General features: G+C 44.6%; 1 protein-coding gene across 1 annotated transcript in view; it reads left to right on the forward strand.

The window, feature by feature from the left end:
- LOC120999125 (probable cation-transporting ATPase 13A5) overlaps window positions 1-25,035 on the forward strand; it is a 286,280-nt gene that overhangs the window by 63,570 nt on the left and 197,675 nt on the right. The window contains exons 7-9 of the mRNA XM_040429998.1: window positions 18,079-18,213; window positions 18,304-18,376; window positions 20,168-20,299. Coding sequence (XP_040285932.1) covers window positions 18,079-18,213; window positions 18,304-18,376; window positions 20,168-20,299 — 340 coding nt within the window. The remainder of the gene's footprint in view (window positions 1-18,078; window positions 18,214-18,303; window positions 18,377-20,167; window positions 20,300-25,035) is intronic.

Below are 25,035 nucleotides of genomic sequence, written 5' to 3' on the forward strand. Positions count from 1 at the left end.
TGTCATCACAGGTCCTGGCAGATGCACTGTTCTAACCTGGGAACTAAACTTTACACCGTGCAGTTCCCTTACAGGACCTCTGATGACATCATCAAAGGTCCTTTAGCTTTAGAAAGATAAACAGGAGCAATTAGGGGGCGGGGCCTCTCCTCCACTTCGGGCCCCTCTTTCTCACGGGCCCCATTGCAGCTGCGTGGTCTGCCTATATGGTAGGTACGCCACTGATCATACATTCTGTTTGTTTCAATAGCATGAACAGAATCTCCTTGTGCTTCTCAGTAGAAAATCGATTTAACCTGAAATAGTGTAAAAAAAAAACAAAAAAAATAATACTTAACTGATCCATTTGCTCGCGATGGGCCGGCTGCTGCCACCTTGCTTGAATATTTCTGCCAAAATCCCGTGCCCGGTGACATATGACATCACCACACCAGCAGGCATGATGACTAGTGTTGTGCGAGCATGCTCAGCCGAACACTAGTTTGGCTCGAGAATCGATTTGCTCGGACGAATATCGGGTGTTCTGCCGGGATTCAAACTCACAACCTTCTACATTACAGCCCAGAATGTTAACCACTACACTGTAGAGCAGTACTGTATAGGAATACTTGGTTAACATTAGTGGTTAACATTCTGGGCTGTAATGTCGAAGGTTGTGAGTTTGAATCCCACCAGAAACTTTTCAGAAATAGAGGCTAAATTTAATTTAAACATATAAGTTTTTAGCCATAATATATTTACATATATAATATACACTCACCTAAAGAATTATTAGGAACGCCATACTAATACAGTGTTGGACCCCCTTTTGCCTTTAGAACTGCCTTAATTCTACGTGGCATTGATTCAACAAGGTGCTGATAGCATTCTTTAGAAATGTTGGCCCATATTGATAGGATAGCATCTTGCAGTTGATGGAGATTTGAGGGATGCACATCCAGGGCACGAAGCTCCCGTTCCACCACATCCCAAAGATGCTCTATTGGGTTGAGATCTGGTGACTGTGGGGGCCATTTTAGTACAGTGAACTCATTGTCATGTTCAAGAAACCAATTTGAAATGATTCGAGCTTTGTGACATGGTGCATTATCCTGCTGGAAGTAGCCATCAGAGGATGGATACATGTTCTCATTCTGTTTACGCCAAATTCGGACTCTACCATTTGAATGTCTCAACAGAAATCGAGACTCATCAGACCAGGCAACATTTTTCCAGTCTTCAACAGTCCAATTTTGGTGAGCTCGTGCAAATTGTAGCCTCTTTTTCCTATTTGTAGTGGAGATGAGTGGTACCCGGTGGGGTCTTCTGCTGTTGTAGCCCATCCGCCTCAAGGTTGTGCGTGTTGTGGCTTCACAAATGCTTTGCTGCATACCTCGGTTGTAACGAGTGGTTATTTTAGTCAACGTTGCTCTTCTATCAGCTTGAATCAGTCGGCCCATTCTCCTCTGACCTCTAGTATCCACAAGGCATTTTTGCCCACAGGACTTCCGCATACTGGATGTTTTTCCCTTTTCACACCATTCTTTGTAAACCCTAGAAATGGTTGTGCGTGAAAATCCCAGTAACTGAGCAGATTGTGAAATACTCAGACCGGCCCGTCTGGCACCAACAACCATGCCACGCTCAAAATTGCTTAAATCACCTTACTTTCCCATTCTGACATTCAGTTTGGAGTTCAGGAGATTGTCTTGACCAGGACCACACCGCTAAATGCATTGAAGCAACTGCCATGTGATTGGTTGACTAGATAATTGCATTAATGAGAAATAGAACAGGTGTTCCTAATAATTCTTTAGGTGAGTGTATATTTAGAATATATAATATATTATAATATATGTAAATATATTATGGCTAAAACATCAGTAGTAGTTTCCCACATATTATGCATTTATATATCAGAAGTATGATTTTATCTATGTGTATATATATACGGGGTGCCGCACCCTGTCAGTTCACCCCGTACTTACAAAGAAATGTGCTTTGTGACGAAATAATTAGTCGAAACAGTGAATCAAATTTTACTAAACTTACCTAATCTGTAAGTGTTGCCCCTTGACATAACGCCACTAAAGGTGTTATTTATACCATGGTATACTATGTTGTACTACATGGCTCACTATTGCTTATCCATTTTAAAATAAATCTGCCAAGTTGTTTTATCCCTAATTTCTGTGACTGTGCACTGGGCATTGGTGCCATATGCATTAATACAGAGCTCCTAGAAAGATATGGGTGGAGGAATTGTGCCATAATGACGTGAGACCTATAAATGTCAGCACTAGGGACGAGCGAACAACTAGAAGTTCGAAGTTGAAGTCAATGGGGACCCGAACTTTGGGGCACTAAAATGCCTGTAAAATAAACATAGTAAGGGCTAGAGAGCTGCAAAAAGAAGCAAAATGGGAGTAAGAGCAGGACAATTCCCCTGCAAACAAAAGTGGATAGGGAAATTACATAAATAACATAGAATAGAAAAAAAATTAAAAACAATAATCTTGAACTAGGAGGTGGAGGTGAAAGAAGAGTAGGAGGTTGAGCAGGTGGTGGACGTGGCGGTGTAGGTAGTAGCGGTGGTGGAGGAGGAGGAGGTATCCTACAATGTTTTTTATTTATTATTTTTTTTAATCTTATTTATTTATATTTTTTTATAAATTTGGGAAGACCCCAAAACATTGGGAAATAGAAAAAGAGAATGCAAATAGAAAGTTTGCTGGAGTATAAGAATGTCTGGGTGTGGCCGGTATACTTGTCTATTCAGCACAAGGTACAGACAAGTCCTGTGGGATCCATGCCTGGTTCAATTTAATGAACGTGAGCTTGTCCACAGCTTGTCTACATTGGCTGCTAAACAAACGTTCGGACAATACACAGGTCGCAGCTGGCGGTGCTGGTTGTTGTGGCGTGCTGACAAAGCTTTTCCACATTTTTGGCCATGCTAACCCTTCCTTTTGAGGTGCTGGCGGTGCCACAGCTGTGTTGGCGACTTCTTCCTCCTCCTCTGCCTTTGCCTTGTGCTTCCACTGAGCCCCCGTTGTCAGGTGGGAATGCCATCAGCAGCACGTCTACCAGGGTGCGCTTGTACTCGCACATCTTCCGATCACGCTCCAGTGACAGAATTAAGGATGGCACGTTGTCCTTGTAGCGGAGATCCAGCAGGGTGGCCACCCAGTAATCAGCACTGGTTAGAATGTGGGCAACTTGGCGATCGTTGAGCAGGCATTGCAGCATGTACTGTAGTTACTTATGTGTGCCAGGCTGCCCAGAGGCAATGGCAAGCTGTCCTCTGTGGGAGGTGTATAGTTTGTGTCCTCTGTATCCCCCCAGCCATGCTCCAGTAATGCCCATGAGCTGCTTTGGGTGCCACCCTGCTGTGAACACGGTTCCTTCTCCTCATCATCATCCTCCAGGACTGTGCCCTGGCTGTTCAGTTGTTTACCTGGCCTCTCTTGGGGCAGGAACCCACCCTCCGAGCCACTTGTGAATGACTGACCTGATAACCGTGGAAATGATCCCTCTTCCTCCTCCTCTATCTCCTGTGCCACATACCATTCAACCATCACCCAAAGTGTTTTTCAAGGAGAGATAGAAGTGGGATAGTAATGCTGAGGACGGCATCATCGGCACTGGCCATGTTGATGGAGTACTCGAAACCGCGCAACATGGCACACACATCCCGCATGAAGGCCCACTCGTTGGTGGTGAAGTGGTGCTGTTCCGCAGAGCGACTCACCCGTGCGTGCTGCATCTGAAACTCCACTATCACCTGCTGCTGCTAGCACAGTCTCTCCAGCATGTGCAAGGTGGAGTTCCACCTTGTGGGTATGTCGCATATGAGGCAGTGAGCAAGAAGGCCAAAGTTACGCTGCAGCACAGACAGGGGAGCAGCAGTAGGGTGAGAAAGCCGAAAGTGTGCACAGATGGCCCGCACATTTTGCAGCAGCTCTGACATACCGGGGTAATTTTTCAGGAACCTCTGCACCACCAAATTCAGCACATGCGCCAGACAAGGGATGTGCATTAAACCGGCTAGGCCCAGAGCTGCTACGAGATTTTGCCCGTTATCGCACACTACCAGGCCGGGCTTGAGGCTCAGTGGCACCAACCACTTATCGGTCTGTTGTTCCATGCCCGTACACAGCTCCCGCGTGGTGTGGGTTTTTTCCCCCCCAAAAGATGAGTTTCAAAACAGCCTGCTGTCGTTTCCCCCTGACTGTGCTGAAGTTGGTGGTCAAGGTGTTACGCTGACCGGATGAGGAGGTGGTAGAGGAGGAAGAGGAGTAGGAGGCAACAGGAGGCAAATAGAAACATCCTGCAATCCTTGGTGGCGGACGGACATGAGCCAAACTGCTTTCCGCCTCAGGCCCAGCCGCAAATGCATTTACCCAGTGTGTGGTTAGGGAGATATAACGTTCCTGCCTGTGATTACCGGTCCACGTATCGATGGTTATGTGGACCTTGCCACAGATGGCGTTGCGCAGTGCCCACCTAATTTTGTCCGCCACTTGGTTGTGCAGGGCAGAGATGGCTCGCCTGGAAAAGTAGTGGCAGCTGGGAACCATGTACTGTGGGACAGCCACAGCCATAAGGTTTGTAAAAGTCTCCATCTCCACCAGAGACGGAGTAAGTACACGACTGAATCTTGACCAGAGGTTTTGGCTCGTCTATGCTGAGCCATATGCTGATGTCGTTTCTGGACTGTCTTATAACAGTGAAAGAGGGAAGGAAGCTGGGAATAGCGGTCTATCGAAAACCAACGTACACAGACCAGTACCTGCTATAATGATTCCCACCATCCTCTAGACCACAAACTGGGAGTCATCCAAACTCTACACCACCGGGCAGAGAAAATCCCCACCAGCACAGAGGCCAAGGCAAAGGAATTCAAACACCTCAGAGGGGCACTTAAAACTTGTGGGTATCCAGATTGTGGGTATCCAGATTGGACCTTTGTCAAAACAGAAGGAAGGAGAAGAAAGAGCACCAAGACTACCAGTGAGGGCGAGAAGCATGACAGACGCAAGAATATGGTTATCCCTGTCTGCTTTAAACCCAGCAACACACAGAAGCAACAACTGGTTCAACCAAAAGACCCAATGCCTAAACACAAGATGGACAACATTGTGTACGCAGTCCAGTGTAATGAGGAATGCTCAGAACTGTATATCGGCGAAACAAAACAACAACTACATCAGCGTATGGCTCAGCATAGAAGAGCCAAAACCTCTGGTCAAGATTCAGCCGTGTACTTACATCTAAAAGAAACAGGTCACACCTTTGAAGACAGTCAAGTACGTGTTTTGGATAAGGAGGCCGATTGGTACAAATGAGGTGTGAAGGAGGCCATCTACGTAAAAATGGAGAAGCCAAGCTTGAATAGAGGTGGGGGTGGGGGGGGGGTTAGACATCTATTGTCTGCCACATACAATGCTGTCTTGACACCTTTTTCTGGGAGGTCATTATCACCTACTGACTCCAATTAGGATAATGGAATCAACACCTTTGACCCCATGCTGGGTATAATGACCTTTGACCCCATGCTGGGTATAATTACCAGATGTTGATTCAGTTACATATTTATTCCCAGAGAATTCTTGTACAGTCACTCAGAATTGAGAAAGCTCGTTGGAAGAACGAGTGAAACGTTTTCAAGAAATCTACAGTAAGTCCAGTTGCCTTGATTTATTCTTTACAGATATACCATGACCAGGATAAATGAGAACCTTCACAGACATACTGCCAGCAGAGTCATCAAAAGCATAAGAGACTGCTGCATGAATTGGGGCTCAGACTGCTTGGCTGATTTGCAAGAGGGTGAGGTGAAAGACATATGCCCATAGGCTGCAGGTGCCAACTCTGCGCTTTCAGCAGGGGACTGGGTGGGAGGCAATGTGAAGGAACTGGAGACACTGTCAGCCACCCAAATCTACTACTGCCTCTATTTGTTCTGGCCTCACCATTCGTACACGGTATTCGGGCCTACAAAATAACTCTGAGCGTTCTGTTACCTACGTGCACCTGAGGAATGTGTTTCATTTGGGCATATAGCTGGCACAGATTGACCACATCCTCTCCATGCAACAGGAGCTCCACCAACACCAGCAGCACTACGACCAGGGCCACGTCCCTTATTTGATGCTCTCCTCATTCTTTGAGGTCACCCATCAAACTAACAGATGGATTAAGTATATTAATTTCCCTGTCATATACTGCTGTTATATTATGGTTTTTTTTAAAAACACCCATCTTGTGCAAGATACTACATTTGCAGCCTTTGCTGCATTTCTGACAGTCCAATACAACCAGTCAATACTGCTGTTATATTTTTGTTTAAAAAAAACACCCATTTTGTGCTAGATACTACATTTGCGGCCTTTGCTGCATTTCTGACAGTCCAATACAAGCGTTAAATACTGCTGTTATATTCTGGTTTTAAAAAAAACACCCATTTTGTGGAAGATACTATATTTGCGGCCTTTGCTGCATTTTTGACAGTCCAATACAACCAGTCAATACTGCTGTTACATTGTTGGTTGACAAATTCACATTTTTTGTGACCGTGAAGTAATTGTATTAAATTCGCCTGTCACACTATTGTGTGACCTCAAGAATTTTTTTCTCTTTATGACACCGGCACTGCCTTACTGTCAATGAACTTAATTGTTGACTATTGGTGGTTACATTGTCGCCTCACATAAACCATCTGTTTGGTGAGTAAACGCAAAGAATGAGGAGAGCGTCAAATAAGGGACGTGGCCCTGGTTGTGGTGCTGCTGGTGTTGGTGGAGCTCCTGTTGCAGGGAGAGGTCATGGTCAATCTGTGCCAGCTACACGCACAAGTGAATCAACTTCCTCAGGTACGAATAAGCGACAGAACCTTTAGCATTATTTGGTAGGGCCGAATGCGGCTCTACGAATGGTGAGGCCAGAACAAGTACAGGCAGTAGTAGATTGGGTGGCTGACAGTGCCTCCAGTTCCTTCACATTGTCTCCCACCCAGTCCCTTTCTGAAAGATCAGAGTAGGCACCTGCAGCCCATGGCCATCAGTCTTTCACCTCACCCTCTTGCAAATCAGTCAAGCAGTCTGAGCCCCAAGTCATGCAGCAGTCTCTTCTGCTTTTTGATGACTCTGCTAGCAGGGTTTCCCAGGGCCATACACATAGCCCTGCCCCAGAAGTGAAAGAGATTGAGTGCACCAATGCCCAGCCACTTATGTTTCAGGATAAGTACATGGGAGGACCACTGCAGTACGTTTTGGATGATGACAAAACACAGGTGCCAACTGCTGTGGCTTTCTGCAGTGTGCAGATCGACAAGGAGGGCAGGGGTGAAGACTGGGTGGAAGATGATGTGGAGGAGGATGAGGTCCTCGACCCCACATGGAATCAAGGTCATGCGAGTAACCTGTCTAGTTCGGAGCAAGAGGTGGTGGTTGCACAGAGCCACCAGCACAGCAAAAGTGGGGGACAAAATCAGGTGTGCACTGCGCAGCGCCATCTGTGGCAAGGTCCACCTAACTAAGGATACGTGGACCAGTAAGCACGGTCAGGGACGTTATATATCTCCCTAACTGCACACTGGCTAAATGCAGTGGCTGCTGGGCCTGAGGCGGATAGCAGTTTGGCGCATGTCCTTCCGCCACCGAGGATTGCAGGGCGTTTCTATTTGCCTCCTGTTGCTTCCTCCTACTCCACTTTCTCATCCATTACCGCCTCCTCATCCAGTCAGCCTAACACCTTCACCACCAACTTCAGCACAGTCAGGGGTAAACGACAGCAGGCAGTTTTAAAACTTATCTGTTTGGGGGACAAACCCCACACCGCGCAGGAGCTGTGGGCGGGCATGGAACAACAGACCGATGAGTGGTTGGTGCCAGTGAGCCTCAGGCCTGGCCTGGTGGTGTGCGATAATAGGCGAAAACTTGTAGCAGCTCTGGGCCTAGCCGGTTTGATGTACATCCCTTGCCTGACGCATGCGCTGAATTTGGTGGTGCAGAAATTCCTGAAAAATTACCCCAATGTGTCAGAGCTGCTGCAGAAAGTGCGGGCCTTCTGTGCGCACTTTCAGCGTTCTCACCCTGCTGCTGCTCACCTGTCAGCGATGCAGCATAACTTTAGCCTTCCCGCTCACCGCCTCATATGCGATGTGCCCACAAGGTGGAACTCCACCTTGCACATGCTGGCCAGACTGTGCGAGCAGCAGCAGGTGATAGTGTAGTTTCAGATGCAGCACGCACGGTTGAGTCGCTCTGCGGAACAGCAACACTTCACCACCAATGAGTGGGCCTCCATGTGAGACCTGTGTGCATTGTTGCGCTGTTTCGAGTACTCCACCAACATGGCCAGTGCCGATGACGCCGTGTCCGCGTTACTATCCCACTTCTATTCCTCCTTTAAAAATGGAAGAGAATGTGGCACAGGAGGAGGAGGAAGAGGGATCATTTACAAGGGTTTCAGGCCAGTCATTCACAAGTGGCTCCGAGGGTGGGTTCCTGCACCAACAAACGCCAGGTACAGAATTGCCCAGCCAGGGCACAGTTCTGGAGGATGACGAGGTGGAGGATGAAGAGGAGGAGGTGGAGTAGGAGGAACTGTGTTCACAGCAGGGTGGCACCCAAGCCAGCTCATCGCCATCACTGGTGCGTGGCTGGGGATACAGAGGACACAGATGATACACCTCCCACAGAGGACAGCTTGTCGTTGCCTATGGGCAGCCTGGCACACATGAGCGATTACATGCTGCAGTGTTTCTGCAATGAGCGCCGAGTTGGCCACATTCTAACTTGTGCTGATTACTGGGTGGCCACGCTGCTGGATCCCCGTTACAAGGACAATGTACTGTCCTTAATTCCGTCACTGGACCGTGATCGGAAGATGCAAGAGTACAAGCGCACGCTGGTATTTGCACTGCTGATGGCATTCCCACCTGACAGAGGGGGCACAGTGGAAGCACAAGGCGAAGGCAGAGGAGGAGGAAGAGGTCACCAACGCAGCTGGAGCACCGCCAGCACCTCAGAAGGCAGGGTTAGCATGGCCGAAATGTGGAAAAGCTTTGTCAGCACGCCACAACAACCAGCACCACCAGCTGATATGGAATGTCTTAGCAGGAGGCAGCATTTCAGGAACATGGTAGAGCAGTCTGTGTGCACACGCCTACACGTACTGACTGATGGGTCTGCCCCATTCAACTTCTGGGTCTCCAAATTGGGCACATGGCCTGAGCTTGCCCTTTACGCCTTGGAGGTGCTGATCTGCCCTGCAGCCAGTGTATTGTCTGAGCGTATGTTTACACCGGCAGGAGGGAGTTAACAAAGAGAAGCGCAGCCGCCTGTCCACAGCCAATGTGGACAAGCTCACGTTCATTAAAATGAACCAGGCTGGGATCCCACAGGACTTGTCCGTACCTTGTGTAGAATAGACATATATACTGGCCTCACCCAGCCATTGTTGTACTCCAGCGCACTTTCTCTTTGTTTTATTTTTTATATTTCCCAATGTTTTGGGGTCTACCCAAATTTGAACAAAAAAAATAAAAATTAAAACAAAAAACAGTGTTGGCTACCTCCTCCTCCTCCACCACCGCTTCCACTTACACCGCTACATCCACCGCCTCCTCAACCTCCTACTCCATATGGACCTCCTCCTCCTAGATCAAAATTATATATTTTTTTTTTAAGTATTTATTGTTAATTTAAGTCATTTCCCTATCCACATTTGTTTGTAGAGCACTTGCCATGCTCTTAACCACATTTTGCTGACTTTTGCAGCCCTCTAGCCCAGTGATAGGCAAACTGCGGCTCTCCAGCTGTTGCAAAACTACAACTCCCACCATGCCCTGCTGTAGGCTGAAAGCTGAAGGCAGTCTTTGCATGCTGGGAGTTGTAGTTCTGCAACAGCTGGAGAGCCGCAGTTTTCCTATCACTGCTCTAGCCCTTTCCATGACATTTTTAGAGCCATTTTAGTGCTCCAAAGTTGACTTCAATGGGGTTTGGGGTCAAGTTCGAGTCCCGAACTCGAACTTTTTTGTGAAGTTCGGCTGAACCCGTCGAACCCGAACAACCAGGTGTCTGCTCAACTCTAGTTATGGTCCGTGATAACAGAATCCATAACGCAAATTACCCTTTACCAGTAAACGAAGCGTGAACGAATTTCAAAATATGAAATTTGTTGATCTCTAGTCCCAGAGCAGAGCTCAGAGCCTAAGAATTTTAGGTTGCTGATAGATTGCTGTTAGGAAAGGATGTGGTGGAGCTGTCTAGAGTTGCAAAGCATTTGGAAGGACATTATAGCCCCGGTTAAGCAAAAGTGCCCCCTTTCCATAACACCCTCTCCCATCACAGTTTTACTTAATTTAGGACTATAGGAAATACTGTTGAAGCAAAGGAAACTTTTCTTTTTATAACTGCTAAACATTTAATTCCACATCACTGGAATCAACCTGAAACCCCAGCAACCTCCCAATGGCTTCAAAAGTTCAAACACCTTATTTCTCACGGAGGAACTGTCCTTGTGAGAGACAATAAAACACACACAATTCACCCAGTCTTGGGATAGCTGGATGAAATTATGCACTACTAGTACATTTTTTCACCTCGATCTAAACCACTCAAAAATGACTTGTGGCACCATTTTTATGTATTCCTTCCATCTTTCCAAAATCAGGATTTCCATAACCAAATTTTTCTTATCAAACAATTCTTACTTTTGTCTGAAGGTTTTCTGCCATAGGCTTGCTCAACCATATATTACTATGTCTTCTATGGCCAATCAGATGATGTAAATGTTTTCAGTCTTCAGGCCTTCTTCAACTATTAATTCTAACTCATTACCTGTTATGTATGTGAACTTACTCTTGCTATGCCATTTGTACTTTTGTTTGCATTGTTAAAGGTAATACAAATATAATTAAAAAGAAAAGTGAACATATATGCATAAACCTTCTTTAATGCTAGGGCCTAATAAGAAATTCAATATAGTATAAGATTACAGTATATATATACAGTACAGAGCAAAAGTTTGGACACACCTTCTCATTCAAAGAGTTTTCTTTATTTTCATGACTATGAAAATTGTAGATTCACACTGAAGACATCAAAACTAAGAATTAACACATGTGGAATTATATACATAACAAACAAGTGTGAAACAACTGAAAATATGTCATATTCTAGGTTCTTCAAAGTAGCCACCTTTTGCTTTGATTACTGCTTTGCACACTCTTGGCATTCTCTTGATGAGCTTCAAGAGGTAGTCCCCTGAAATGGTTTTCACTTCACAAGTGTGCCCTGTCAGGTTTAATAAGTGGGATTTCTTGCCTTATAAATGGGATTGGGACCATCAGTTGCGTTGAGGAGAAGTCAGGTGGATACACAGCTGATAGTCCTACTGAATAGGCTGTTAGAATTTGTATTATGGCAAGAAAAAAGCAGCTAAGTAAAGAAAAACGAGTGGCCATCATTACTTTAAGAAATGAAGGTCAGTCAGTCAGCCGAAAAATTGGGAAAACTTTGAAAGTAAGGGCTATTTGACCATGAAGGAGAGTGATGGGGTGCTGCACCAGATGACCTGGCCTCCACAGTCACCGGACCTGAACCCAATCGAGATGGTTTGGGGTGAGCTGGACCGCAGAGTGAAGGCAAAAGGGCCAACAAGTGCTAAGCATCTCTGGGAACTCCTTCAAGACTGTTGGAAGACCATTTCAGGTGACTACCTCTTGAAGCTCATCAAGAGAATGCCAAGAGTGTGCAAAGCAGTAATCAAAGCAAAAGGTGGCTACTTTGAAGAACCTAGAATATGACATATTTTCAGTTGTTTCACACTTGTTTGTTATGTATATATTTCCACATGTGTTAATTCATAGTTTTGATGCCTTCATAGTCATGAAAATAAAGAAAACTCTTTGAATGAGAAGGTGTGTCCAAACTTTTGGTCTGTACTGTATATATATATATATATATATATATATATATTTGCAAGAAAAAGTATGTGAACCCTTTGGAATGATATGGATTTCTGCACAAAATTGGTCATAAAATGTGATCTGATCTTCATCTAAGTCACAACAATAGACAATCACAGTCTGCTTAACCCTCCTCTTATGTTAGCTTTCTGTTACTATCCATGATGTTAACGGGTCGGTTTTGACCCGTGTCTTAAATCAGCCATAAAATACCCTCTGAACAATTATTTATCATCCAATTTGTTTCTTACCTCTTGGTTACCTTGTTAGGCTTCTTTATCCTTGAAAAGATTGGTTTTAATATTTTTGGTGTGACCCCTTGGACCTTTCTTTTGATAGCATACCTCTCATTTTCAAATTTAAAAAATGGTAAAATAAACCTCAACAGAATATTTACTTTATTTAGAGAAGCAGACAAGCAGGCAAAGAGATCGGCCCCTCCCTAACTACAGCTCACAGGGTTGAGAGGTGATTGGCTGTCAGTGTTACTAAGCAGAGAGAGTGTTTATGATTTCAGTTTTGGCACTTATTAGTGTCCTATAATCCTATATTATAACTGGGTCAGAATTGACCCTAACACCATGAACGTCTTAATTTTCACCACAGTATTTTATAATTTAGTGAAAATGATTCTTTTTCTATTACATTGTATAAATAGAGGTTCCTGACAAAGTAAAAAAATCTTGATGCAATAAACAAATTTATGTGATACTTATAGACATTCAAAACCTGAAAACGGGTCGGTTCTGACCCTAACATAAGAGGAGGGTTAAACTAATAACACACAAAGAATTTAATGTTTTTATTGAACACACCATGTAAACATTCACAGTGCAGGTGGAAAAAGTATGTGAACCCTTGGATTTAATAACTGGTTAAACCTCCTTTGGTAGCAATAACTTCAACCAAACGTTTCCTGTAGTTGCAGATCAGACGTGCACAACGGTCAGGAGTAATTCTTGACCATTCCTCTTTACAGAACTGTTTCAGTTCAGCAATATTCTTGGGATGTCTGGTGTGAATCGCTTTCTTGAGGTCATGCCACAGCATCTCAATCGGGTTGAGGTCAGGACTCTGACTGGGCCACTCTAGAAGGCATATTTTCTTCTGTTTAAGCCATTCTGTTGTTGATTTATTTCTATGCTTTGGGTCGTTGTCGTGTTGCAACACCCATCTTCTGTTGAGCTTCAGCTGGTGGACAGATGGCCTTAAGTTCTCCTGCAAAATGTCTTAAACTTGGGAATTCATTTTTCCTTCGATGATAGCAATCCGTCCAGGCTCTGATGCAGCAAAGCAGCCCCAAACCATGATGCCGCCACAACCATACTTCACAGTTGGGATAAGGTTTTGATGTTGGTGTGCTGTGCCTCTTTTTCTCCACACATAGTGTTGTGTGTTTCTTCCAGACAACTCAACTTTGGTTTCATCTGTCCACAGAATATTTTGCCAGTACTGCTGTGGAACATTCAAGTGCTCTTGTGCAAACTGTAAATGTGTAGCAATGTTTTTTTTGGACAGCAGTGGCTTCCTCTGTGGTATCCTCCCATGAAATCCATTCTTGTTTAGTGTTTTACGTATCGTAGATTCGCTAACAGAGATGTTAGCATATGCCAGAGACTTTTGTAAGTCTTTAGCTGACACTCTAGGATTCTTCTTCACCTCATTGACCAGTCTGCACTGTGCTCTTGCAGTCATCTTTTCAGGACGGCCACTCCTAGGGAGAGTAGCAGCAGTGCTGAACTTTCTCCATTTATAGACAATTTGTCTTACCGTGGACTGATGAACAGCAAGGCTTTTGGAGATACTTTTATAACCCTTTCCAGCTTTATGCAAGTCAACAATTCTTAATTGTAGGTCTTCTGAGAGCTCTTTTGTGCGAGGCATCATTCAATGCTTCTTGTGAAAAGCAAACCCAGAACTGGTGTGTGGATTTTTTATGGGGCAGGGCAGCTGTAACAAACACCTCCAATCTCATCTCATTGATTGGACTCCAGTTGGCCTGACACCTCACTCCAATTAGCTCTTGGAGATGTCATTAGTCTAGGGGTTCACATACCTTTTCCACCTGCACTGTGAATGTTTACATGGTGTGTTCAATAAAAACATGGTAACATTATAACTGGTAGCAAGAGAGAAGCAAACTTCTTGTTAGAAGCAAATATGTTTTCAATGGCTTGTTCTGAACAAGCAGTCCAAAATTATTATTGGGGACATAAACCTGCCCGTGTTTACACACACACACACACACACACACACGCATGGCAGTATCAGAAAAAGCTATAACAAGCAGTCTAAAAAAAAAATTTCGGGAACAGTTGGAACCTGATGGACAAGGCACGAGATGTGTTAGCAGCATTTTTAGTGGCAGCAGTAGCAGCCCAGTTTGAAAGCTGACTGACAAGACAGGAGATGTATGACTGTGTGTAACAAGTCAGATAGGCAGAGTGATTGGCAGTGATAGTTAGGGTATGTACAAATACTTAGGGACTGGGATAGTGACAAGAGGAAGACTGAAAGCCTCTGCGTTACACATAGGCATCCTCAGCGCTCAGTAAAACTGAAGACAGACTCTCCATAACAACCTGTTAAAGGTTTGCTAAGAAGATTTTTTACACCTTGTTTTCTAGAAAAAATATTGTTTTTGGTGATTTTGAGTTTCACCTCGCTGGAGCTCATACATTTGAATGCTGTATGGAGACAGACCTCCGTACAGCAGTCAAATGAAGTTTTGACCAAAGCGACTTCGGATCTATAATCTGTAGGTCGCTTTGCTCAATACTAATGTCATATGTTCAGGATAGGTCATCAACAGCATACCCACCCTGCAGTAGTGATGAGCGGCAGGGGCAATATCCGAATTCGTGAAATTTCGCGGTTATATGGTAGAATATTCGTCATATATTCGCGAATATTCGTATTCGAGATATTCGTTTTATTGCGAAAAATCTGTAATAAAAAAACGCATAATGCAAATTTTTATGCGAAAAAAGGTGTTGGTTGAGTATATAGCACTACAGAATATACTGCTATACACTCACCTAAATAATTATTAGGAACACCTGTTCTATTTCTCATTAATGCAATTATCTAGTCAACCAATCACATGGCAGTTGCTTCAATGCATTTAGGGGTGTGGTCCTGGTCAAGACAATCTCCTGAACTCCAAACTGAATGTCAGAATGGGAAAGAAAGGTGATTTAAGCAATTTTGAGCGTGGCATGGTTGTTGGTGCCAGACGGGCTGGTCTGAGTATTTCACAATCTGCTCAGTTACTGGGATTTTCACGCACAACCATTTCTAAGGTTTACAAAGAATGGGGTGAAAAGGGAAAAACATCTAGTATGCGGCAGTCCTGTGGGCAAAAATGCCTTGTGGATGCTAGAGGTCAGAGGAGAATGGGCCGACTGATTCAAGCTGATAGAAGAGCAACGTTGACTGAAATAACCACTCGTTACAACCGAGGTATGCAGCAAAGCATTTGTGAAGCCACAACACGCACAACCTTGAGGCGGATGGGCTACAACAGCAGAAGACCCCACCGGGTACCACTCATCTCCACTACAAATAGGAAAAAGAGGCTACAATTTGCACGAGCTCACCAAAATTGGACTGTTGAAGACTGGAAAAATGTTGCCTGGTCTGATGAGTCTCGATTTCTGTTGAGACATTCAAATGGTAGAGTCCGAATTTGGCATAAACAGAATGAGAACATGTATCCATCCTCTGATGGCTACTTCCAGCAGGATAATGCACCATGTCACAAAGCTCGAATCATTTCAAATTGGTTTCTTGAACATGACAATGAGTTCACTGTACTAAAATGGCCCCCACAGTCACCAGATCTCAACCCAATAGAGCATCTTTGGGATGTGGTGCAACGGGAGCTTTGTGCCCTGGATGTGCATCCCTCAAATCTCAATCAACTGCAAGATGCTATCCTATCAATATGGGCCAACATTTCTAAAGAATGCTATCAGCACCTTGTTGAATCAATGCCACGTAGAATTAAGGCAGTTCTGAAGGCAAAAGGGGGTCCAACACCGTATTAGTATGGTGTTCCTAATAATTCTTTAGGTGAGTGTATATTTGTTTTTAGAATATTTGTCATTTTTTCCATCTGAACAAATGATTCCTCCCTGCTTAAAATGCTTGTGGGTCAATGAGTCATTAGCCCACAAGCAAGAAGCAGGGAGGAATCATGACTTTAGATGTTGAAAAAAGACGAATATTCTAAAAAACGAATATATATAGCACTATAGCGAATATATTGGTTTTGACATTTTTTAGAATATTAATCTTTTTCTCTCCAAACAGTACGGTTAAACCCCTTTGGCATACTCCTCCCCACAAGCGTCCCCGTCACCATGAGAACGCTTGGTGGTTAGAATATACCATCGGATCTGAGTTAGATCGTGAAAACTCAAATCCGCTGGTATATTCTAACACAAAGGCGTTCCCATGGTGATGGGGATGCTTGAAGTTAGAGTGATGGGGACGCTTGAAGATAGAGTATACCAACAGGCGCATACATACTGGCCCCCTGCTGCCTGGCGGCACCCGACCTCTGACAGGGCACTGTGATCCACACAATTAACCCCTCAGGTGCCGCAGGGGTTAATTGTGCGGATCATAGCACCCTGTCAGAGGTCGGGTGCCGGCGGGCAGCAGTGCGCACCCCCCACCATTAAAATCATTCATGGGCAGTGCGCCCTAACCCCCCCTCACCAGTATTGCAATCATTGGTGGCCAGTGCGGATCCCCCCCTCCATAATTAACATCATTGCTGGCAGTGCGCTGACAATTACACTGCTGGGACTCCGATCGGAACTGCCGCTTCCACCAATGATGGGGGGGCGCACTGTCAGCGTCCTGGTTGCCATGGTCGCAATCGGAGCCCCAGCATTACACTGCTGGGACTCCGATCGGAACTGCCGCTGCCACCAATGATGGGGGGGCGCACTGCCAACAATGATTAATACTGGGGAGGGAGGGGGGATTGAGGGCACACTGCCACCAATGAGTGTAATACTGGTGAGGGGGAGGGGGGTTAGGGCGCACTGCCCATGAATGATTTTAATAGTGGGGGGGTGGAGGGGGCGCTTGAAGTTAGAGTATACCAACAGGCGCATACATACTGGCCCCCTGCTGCCTGGCGGCACCCGACCTCTGACAGGGCACTGTGATCCACACAATTAACTCCTCAGGTGCCGCACCTGTTTGTATAATCTAACTTCAAGCGTCCCCATCACCATGGGAACGCCTCTGTGTTAGAATATACCATCGGATTTGAGTTTTCACGATCTAACTCAGATCCGATGGTATATTCTAACCACCAGGCATTCCCATGGTGGCGGGGACGCTTGTGGGGAGGAGTATGCCAAAGGGGTTTAACTGTACTGTTTGGAGAAAAAAAAAAAATGCCGAATATTCAAAAAAATTTCAAAACAAATATTTTCGTTTTTTAGAATATTCATCTTTTTTCAACATCTAAAGTCGTGATTCTTCCCTGCTTCTTGCTTGTGGGCTAATGACTCATTGACCACAAGCATTTTAAGCAGGGAGGAATCATTTGTTCAGATGTAAAAAATGACGAATATTCGATATAACGAATATATAGCAGTATATTCGTAATATTCGTGAATTATCAAAGTTGCGATATTCGCAATTAATATTCGCTATTCGAATATTCGTGCTCAACACTACCCTGCAGCAGCCAGTACCAGAGCTAGCGTTTTCAACAGAGCAGGAAGCATAGCTGTCCTGGGTTACTGCAGCTCATCTTCAACTCAATTGGTGTTGGGCGGCAGTAACCCGGCATGACTACTACTGTGATTCTAGCTCAGTTCAAAGTGCTAATTCCAATGCCGGAGGCTGCAGTACAAGATGCCCGGAAACCACTTTAGGTCATCGGCACTAAAGCTTGCACCTAATTGGATTGTCTTCTACTGGACCTTTAGGGCACATTATAGTATCACAGCCTAGGTCCACTAGAGGATCCTCCAGTACTGTTGAACCAGTGCGACCTTGGGCACATTTAAAGATTTTTGTTGTAACTGTAAGGAACGTATGAAGTTATAGGTACCTTTTCCTAATTCTACCTAATTTTTTTTCCTGCTTTACAGGTTTTCAACCCGTTCTATGTATTTCAAGCCTACTCTTTAAGTATATGGATAGCTACATCATATATTGAATATAGCTTAGCTATTTTATTTATGACCATCCTGTCCATTTCTGCCACAGTATATAATTTAAGAAAGGTATGTATGCTTGTATCAATAGAAAATAATGATTAATTTTATCTCCCATAATAAAAAAATATAGTATTTTTTTCATTATTTTTTTTTTAGCAATCAGTCAAGCTGCACAGAATGTCAACATCCTACAACAGCATTTTGGTTTCGGTGCTTCATAAAAATGGAGGTAATAGTCACAATTGATTTGATTCTCTGATGGTAACACAAGCTGTAGCTATGTAGTAGTGTGTATGTCTGTAGTGTTCTTTTTTACACTTTTTATTTTTTGTACAATAAAAGTATAATGTAATAAATATAAACAGTCGATTCACATTATACGGATCACCAGCTAATAACCAAGTACAGCACAGACAGCAGCTAGACGGGCTGGGAGTGACCCAATAAGGTGATTGTCACAGGTATCTGGAGCCATGTTGACAGCAGTGCATCCCATGACTGCTGGAAGGTGCATGGGGAAGGACCCATAAGTTAACACTACGATCAAAGTGGCCCCACAGATGCTCAATTGGGTCCAACCTTGGGGAATTAGGGAGACAGGGTAGTACTTGTAAGTCTTGTTCATGCTCTTGCAACCAATGTTGGACATTTCTAACCATGTGACATTACCTTGTCTTTCTTCAAGATCCCAATCACCCCAGGGAGGATGGGTTTAAGTATGGGTTTAATGATCTGTAGGGATGGATGCATACCCACATTGGTTGAAAGTGCCTTCCACATGGATGAATGGGCCCAGAGATTGCCATAAAAACATTCCTCAGACCATAGCGTTGCTACCACCAGCTTGTGTTCTTCAAGCAATGGTTGCAGAGTATTTGTTCCCTGACACTCCAACATTGATCGATTTTATGAAGCAGAAGATGTGACTCATCAGAGAAGGCAACCCTTTGTAAAATCTGCCGAGTCATTCTGATGCATGAAAATTGAAGCCGTTTCTGTCAATGCAACTTTATTAGCAGAAGTGCAGTGACTATCTGTATGCTTTGGAGCCACATATGCAGTAGAGTTTGCTGAACTGTTGCTTTAGACTTAAGTCTGGTAGCCCCCTGTTTCATTTTAATGGTAATCTACCCCATTGTATCACGTCGAGCACAACCTCGGAGCCGACATTCACATCTCATGTCAATAGCATATGGTGCTCCTTCGTTTCCAGATTGCTTATTCACAGGTGCCATTTGTCCACTCATAATGCACTTTCACCACAGAAGCATGCTAACAGTTCAAAAACTGTGCACTTTCCGAAATATTGCCATCCTTGCCACAAAAACCAATCATCATCCCTTTTTTCAGCTCTGACAACTAGGAAAACGTGCGCAGACAGTCTATCACACGCATCATACCTTACATACACCTTATCTACATATACAGTACCTTATATTCAGAAATGAAAGATCACCTTTTGGCTTTTGCAGCAGAGATTTTGAATGATTGGTTTATGGGTGCCATGTTGCTATTGCACAGCCTCTGGAGTACCAGTACAGCCACTTTGGCAACCATACATTTTTTGTTTCTCTGGGAGGGCTTATTTTTTATGAGATGAGTTGCCATTATAAATGAATTGCCTGTAATTAAACATTTAGTATAGCCACTGCGTTGTTCAACTGTATTTACTTCAAAATCTACAATAATAAAGTGCCATTTTCAGGAGTTTTTATTTTATTTTAATTTTTTATTTTAATGTGATCTAGAAATCTAAAAAAGCAATTGGAGCAATGAATGGGTATGGATTCATGTGAGGTACAGGGCTGGTTCTAGCTTTATTAGAAAGAGACCACCACCTACTATATGATGTCTGATTTTCATTTTTTTTTTACCTTATTCATTGGGTAACTGCTTTAAGAAGAGAGCTGTGATCTTTCTAAAGTAGATTATGCTTAACATATTGGCATTAGAATGTGACACATTTTCTTATTTTGTCTAGATAGGCAGCAATCACTAATGTCTATATATTTTTTAACAGAACTTGAAGAAGTACAGTCTCAGTCTTTGGTTCCGGGGGATGTCATTGCTTTGGGTGGAAACAAGCTTTTCTTACCATGTGATGCCATTTTAATCAGTGGAGGGTGCACTGTGAATGAGGCAATGTTAACTGGTACTGGTATTTTATTGATTTCAATTTTACATAATAATTCAATGTATTGAGATTTCGTAAGTTGTTATTAAGATTTTATGATTCATTTAAGTACCGTATTTTTCCCCCCATAAGACACCCCCCCCCCCTGCATCTTATGGGGCGAATGCTGCCAATTTACATCACAGACTGCAATGTATCAGCGGGGAGGGAGGAGGGGCTGGAGTCCAGGAACTTGTGGCCGGGCTGTACTCTTACATCGGGCCCCGCCGCTCACAACAGTATTTCTAAACCGTAATCCTTAGCCTCTTAATAACTTTAACTAAAGTTGCGCTCTCCCCTGTATCAGCACTTACTAACGAGTATCTGGAGCAGGCGGAGCGGCTGGCAGCGTTACGTCACTCACTAACGTTGCGCTCATTCATAAAGTGGGAGGAGCAGGCGCACAACGTCAGTGAATGACGTAAGGCTGCCAGCCGCTCTGCCTGCTCCGGAGGCTCGTTAGTAAGTGCTGATACAGGGGAGAGCGCAACTTTTGTTAAAGTTATTAAGAGGCTAAGGATTACGGTTTAGAAATACTGTTGTGAGCGGCGGGGCCCGGTGTATTGGGGGACAATGTTATGGGGGGGAATCTGTGGATGACACATATATAGCAGTGTCATCCACAGATCTCCCCCATAACAGTGTCATCCACAGATCCTCCACCCCATAATAGTGCCATCCACAGATTCCCCCATAACAGTGCCATCCACAGATCCCTTCCATAACAGTGCGTCATCCACAGATCCCCCATAATAGTGTCATGCACAGACCACCATTAGTTCAAAACCCACCAAAAGCACACCTTTTGGTTAAAACATTTTTTTTTCTTATTTTCCTCCTCACAAACTTAGTTGCGTCTTATGGGCCGGTGTGTCTTTTAGGGTTATTGTAATGTACAATTGCCTTGTCAACCTGCTGATGGCTGAATCTTGAGGTGTGTTTATTCACTTTCTCACCTGCTAGGGGTAGAAATGTAATAGCTGTTATTACCCCAATTAAGGAAATGTGAAAGAAAAAGCAACAAGACCATATCCTATGTCATTCTGTTATGCAGAAGTATTTACTGAAAGCCTGAAAGACATTTTATTTTACCAAACAGCTACGTTTTTGCATCAGAAGGACCAATACTATGATGCCAATGCATGGCCGTTTGCTAAAATGAAACGTATTTTACAATTATTTGCTGCAAGTAGCTGTATTTATTATTATTATTATTATTATTATTATTATATATATATATATTTTTATTTTTTTTATTATTAGTATTATTATTAGAGATGAGAGAATTTCAAAAAAATTCAATTCCGCCTGTTCGCCGAATTGTTAGAAAAATTTTGCCTCAATCCGAATTTATTCGCAGCGAATTACGTTAAAAAACAGCTATTTCCGGGCTGCAGAGAGCCTTTATAGGGGGTGTAGAGCACTGTGCCTTGCAGTAACACGCATAGGGAGTCTGCTATGGTAGTGAAATAATACTGTCAGCCAGTATCACATGCAGATGACAGGCGTTGCTCTTAGAATCACTACATAATTCACTTATTTGGGCAGTCACTGGGCCAAAACTGACCAAATAACTGAAGTATCAACTCAGGTCGATGTTAGCGTCAAGAAGAAGCGCAGTTCTTTTACACCGTTGTCAGCTGATTCCACATAGATGTCTACAGAACCTGTTCTATTAAATGCTTATACAAGTAGAGCCCCCCTGACAGAGTGGAGAGGGTTAACCAAAAAGGATTTATGGATACCCACTAAACAATATGAAATAATGTACCAACACAAAATATAATGAAACCATACACAATTTTATTTAAATCACATAAATATTCACGATTGACAAAACACAAGGCTAAAAAAACACAATTAAAAAAAGCACTGGGGCTGGTGGTGCATGATTGGCAGGTCAAGGAATAAACTGCAAGTGTAAAGTGCGATCAGCAAAAGAGATTTTATTCTTCAGCAGTGATGTAATCACTGACTTGATCTATGTAGGGAAAAGGGAAAACGGTATATATACCAGCACAGTGTATACCACTGGTGCCACTATGTGGCACACAGCATGCATTTGCTCAATAATCCATCAGTATTGCTAATGCAAAAAAAAAACAGGAGTGGATCTAAAACAGAGATGACACGTGAATGGAATATTTGCATGTCTTCTGTGTTTTGTACCCACTCCTGCTTTTGGCTACCAAATCATAAGCCAATTCTGATGGGACCATACAAGCCTTAAAGCTGCTACACAGACAGGATCCGTTGTGCGACTCATTTTTCCTTCCTTCTGACAGATCAGAAAAAAGGTTAAATAAATGATGATGTCAACCAGGTCGAAAGGCAAAATAGTGCACCACTCATGAAGTGGGGAGGGTGGGAACAGCATGAGAAGTCCATAGAGTGGACCTATGACATAGTGGTGAGTGGTAGTTGCGGCCACAAATCAAGTTTGGCTGCCCAGTTGTCCAGCGGATCTCCATGCCCTTTATCATTTTAGTCGATCTCCTCTGTACTTTTTCCAGCTGCAGTGCATCCTTTCTATGTGCTGGTGCACAGAACTGTACTGCATATTCCAGATGAGGCTGCACCAGCGCTTTGTAAAGTGGTAGTATTACATCCCTACCCCGCGAGTCCATGCCTCGTTTAATGGATGACAATAACATAGTGTGGCGATGGCAGCATCAGCATCAGGAGACCACAAAGTGACCCGGTGACAGAGTGGAGCGGTGGGTGTCAATACCAGTACCCGCTGACAAAGGTGGGTGAATGAAGGAACATTTGGCATCAGATTTGTGTGGCATCAGGTTGTTGGCAGCATCAGAGTTATAGTTGAGGCAGGTAGCCAGAAGAAACTGTTCCCTTTTGCCAAGGTTTGGGTGAGGCGGCATGGATGATCTAATCAGATGCATCAGGCATTGGTGAGTGGAAATCCTGGCTGATCCATGCCTGATTCATTTTGTCAAAGGTCAGTGTCTCCACATTTTGGGTGGACAGGCGAGTTCTCCTTGGGGTAACTATGGCCCCCGCCGCACTAAACACCCGCTCTGATTCCACACTACAGGCCGGGCATGACAGCTTTTCCAGGGCAAACTCTGCCAGTTGTGGCCACAAATCAAGTTTGGCTGCCCAGTTGTCCAGCGGATCTTCAATGTGGGTTGGCAGGGTGCTGTCCAAGTATGCCACCACCTGCTGGTTCAGGTCCTGCTCCAGGTCTACTTGCTGCTGCTGGTGAGTAATTTCTTCACTATGTGGGTAAAGAAAGCTACTCATCAGCAACTGTAGACTCAGGCTGCTGCTGATGGAGCTAGTACAGCTCCTGCCACCCCACCCCTCCCCAGCAGCCATGGCAGTGGAACGTGAGTGCAGAGGGCCCCCCTGATCAGACCTGCGGGAGGATGGACAATAGCGCAGATAGGCAGCGGCCAACTGAATACATAGGATGTCTCTGTAGTAGTTCAGTTTGTCCTCCCTCTCAGTGTGTGTAAAAAAAGGCCCCCGTTTTGGACCAGTAGCTAGGGTACAACAAGGTGGAGAACCAGAAGTCATCCCTATGCCGAATGGTGACAATTCGGCTGTCACTACGCAAGCAAGTGGGCATGCATCAGGCCATTTGTGCAAGTGACTCGGAGGGACTCCCTGCCTCCATCTGCAGTGCATACTGCCACAGTGTTTCTGGGTCCTCTGTCTCATCTTCCTCATCGGCCTGTAGCTCCTCTGGCTGCTCCTGCTCCTCCTCTTCTGTCACCTGAGTAGAAAAACCACCCATTTTTCTACAAATTGGTTGTGCATTAATGTCCTCCTCCTCCTCTTCCAGTTCAGCCCCCACAGGGCTCAAGTGGCCGTGAGATCTAGGCGTCACGTCTTCAGTGCCCTGACCATCCATTGTTACCAACATCTGTTCCAGGACATGAAGCAGTGGAATGACATTGTTCATCCCGTAGTCCTGGCGACTGACAAGTAATGTGGCCTCCCCAAAGGGCCTGAGAAAATGGCAGGTGTCACACATGAGCTGCCACTGACTGACATCGAAGTTACACAGGGGAGTACTCCTGTCCGCTTGCATCATCAAGAAATTGTTGATGGCCTTTCTCTGTTCATATATTCGGTCCAACATATGGAGGGTGGAATTCCAATGGGTGGAAACATTGCATATCAACCTATGTTGGGGGATGCCGTTCTGCCGGTGCAGCTCAAGATGGGTGTGCTTTGCGATATAAGAGTGGCTGAAGTGCATGCAAAGTTTCCTGGCCATTTTTAGGATGTCTTGCAGATGGGTGGAAGACTTCAGGAACCACTTGACAACCAGATTGAACACGTGTGCCATGCAGGGCGCATAGCTCAGCCTTCCTTGATGCAGCACTAACACCATGTTCTTCCCGTTGCCGGTCACCATGGTTCAGATTTTCAGTTTTCACAGAGAAAGCCAGGATTCGATTTCTTGATGCATCACACGGAGCAGTTCCTCGCCTGTGTGACTCCGCTCGCCAAGGCAAACCAGGTGCAGAACAGCGTGACACCGCCGAGCCCTGCACATGTGGTATGCTGGAGGGGCACTGTGACTTGTCCCTGCAGTGGAGGCTGAGGACATGGTGGAGGATGAGGAGGCAGAGGCGGACATTGTCGCTGGACCAAAGGCGTGACAACGTGGAGGCAGAAGCGGCGTGACCTTGCCAAGTTGCTTGTGTGGCTGTGCATAGAAACATAGAATGTGTCGGCAGATAAGA

The sequence above is a fragment of the Bufo bufo genome, chromosome 4 (genome assembly GCF_905171765.1).
Source record: "Bufo bufo chromosome 4, aBufBuf1.1, whole genome shotgun sequence".
NCBI classification, from domain to species: Eukaryota; Metazoa; Chordata; class Amphibia; order Anura; family Bufonidae; genus Bufo; species Bufo bufo.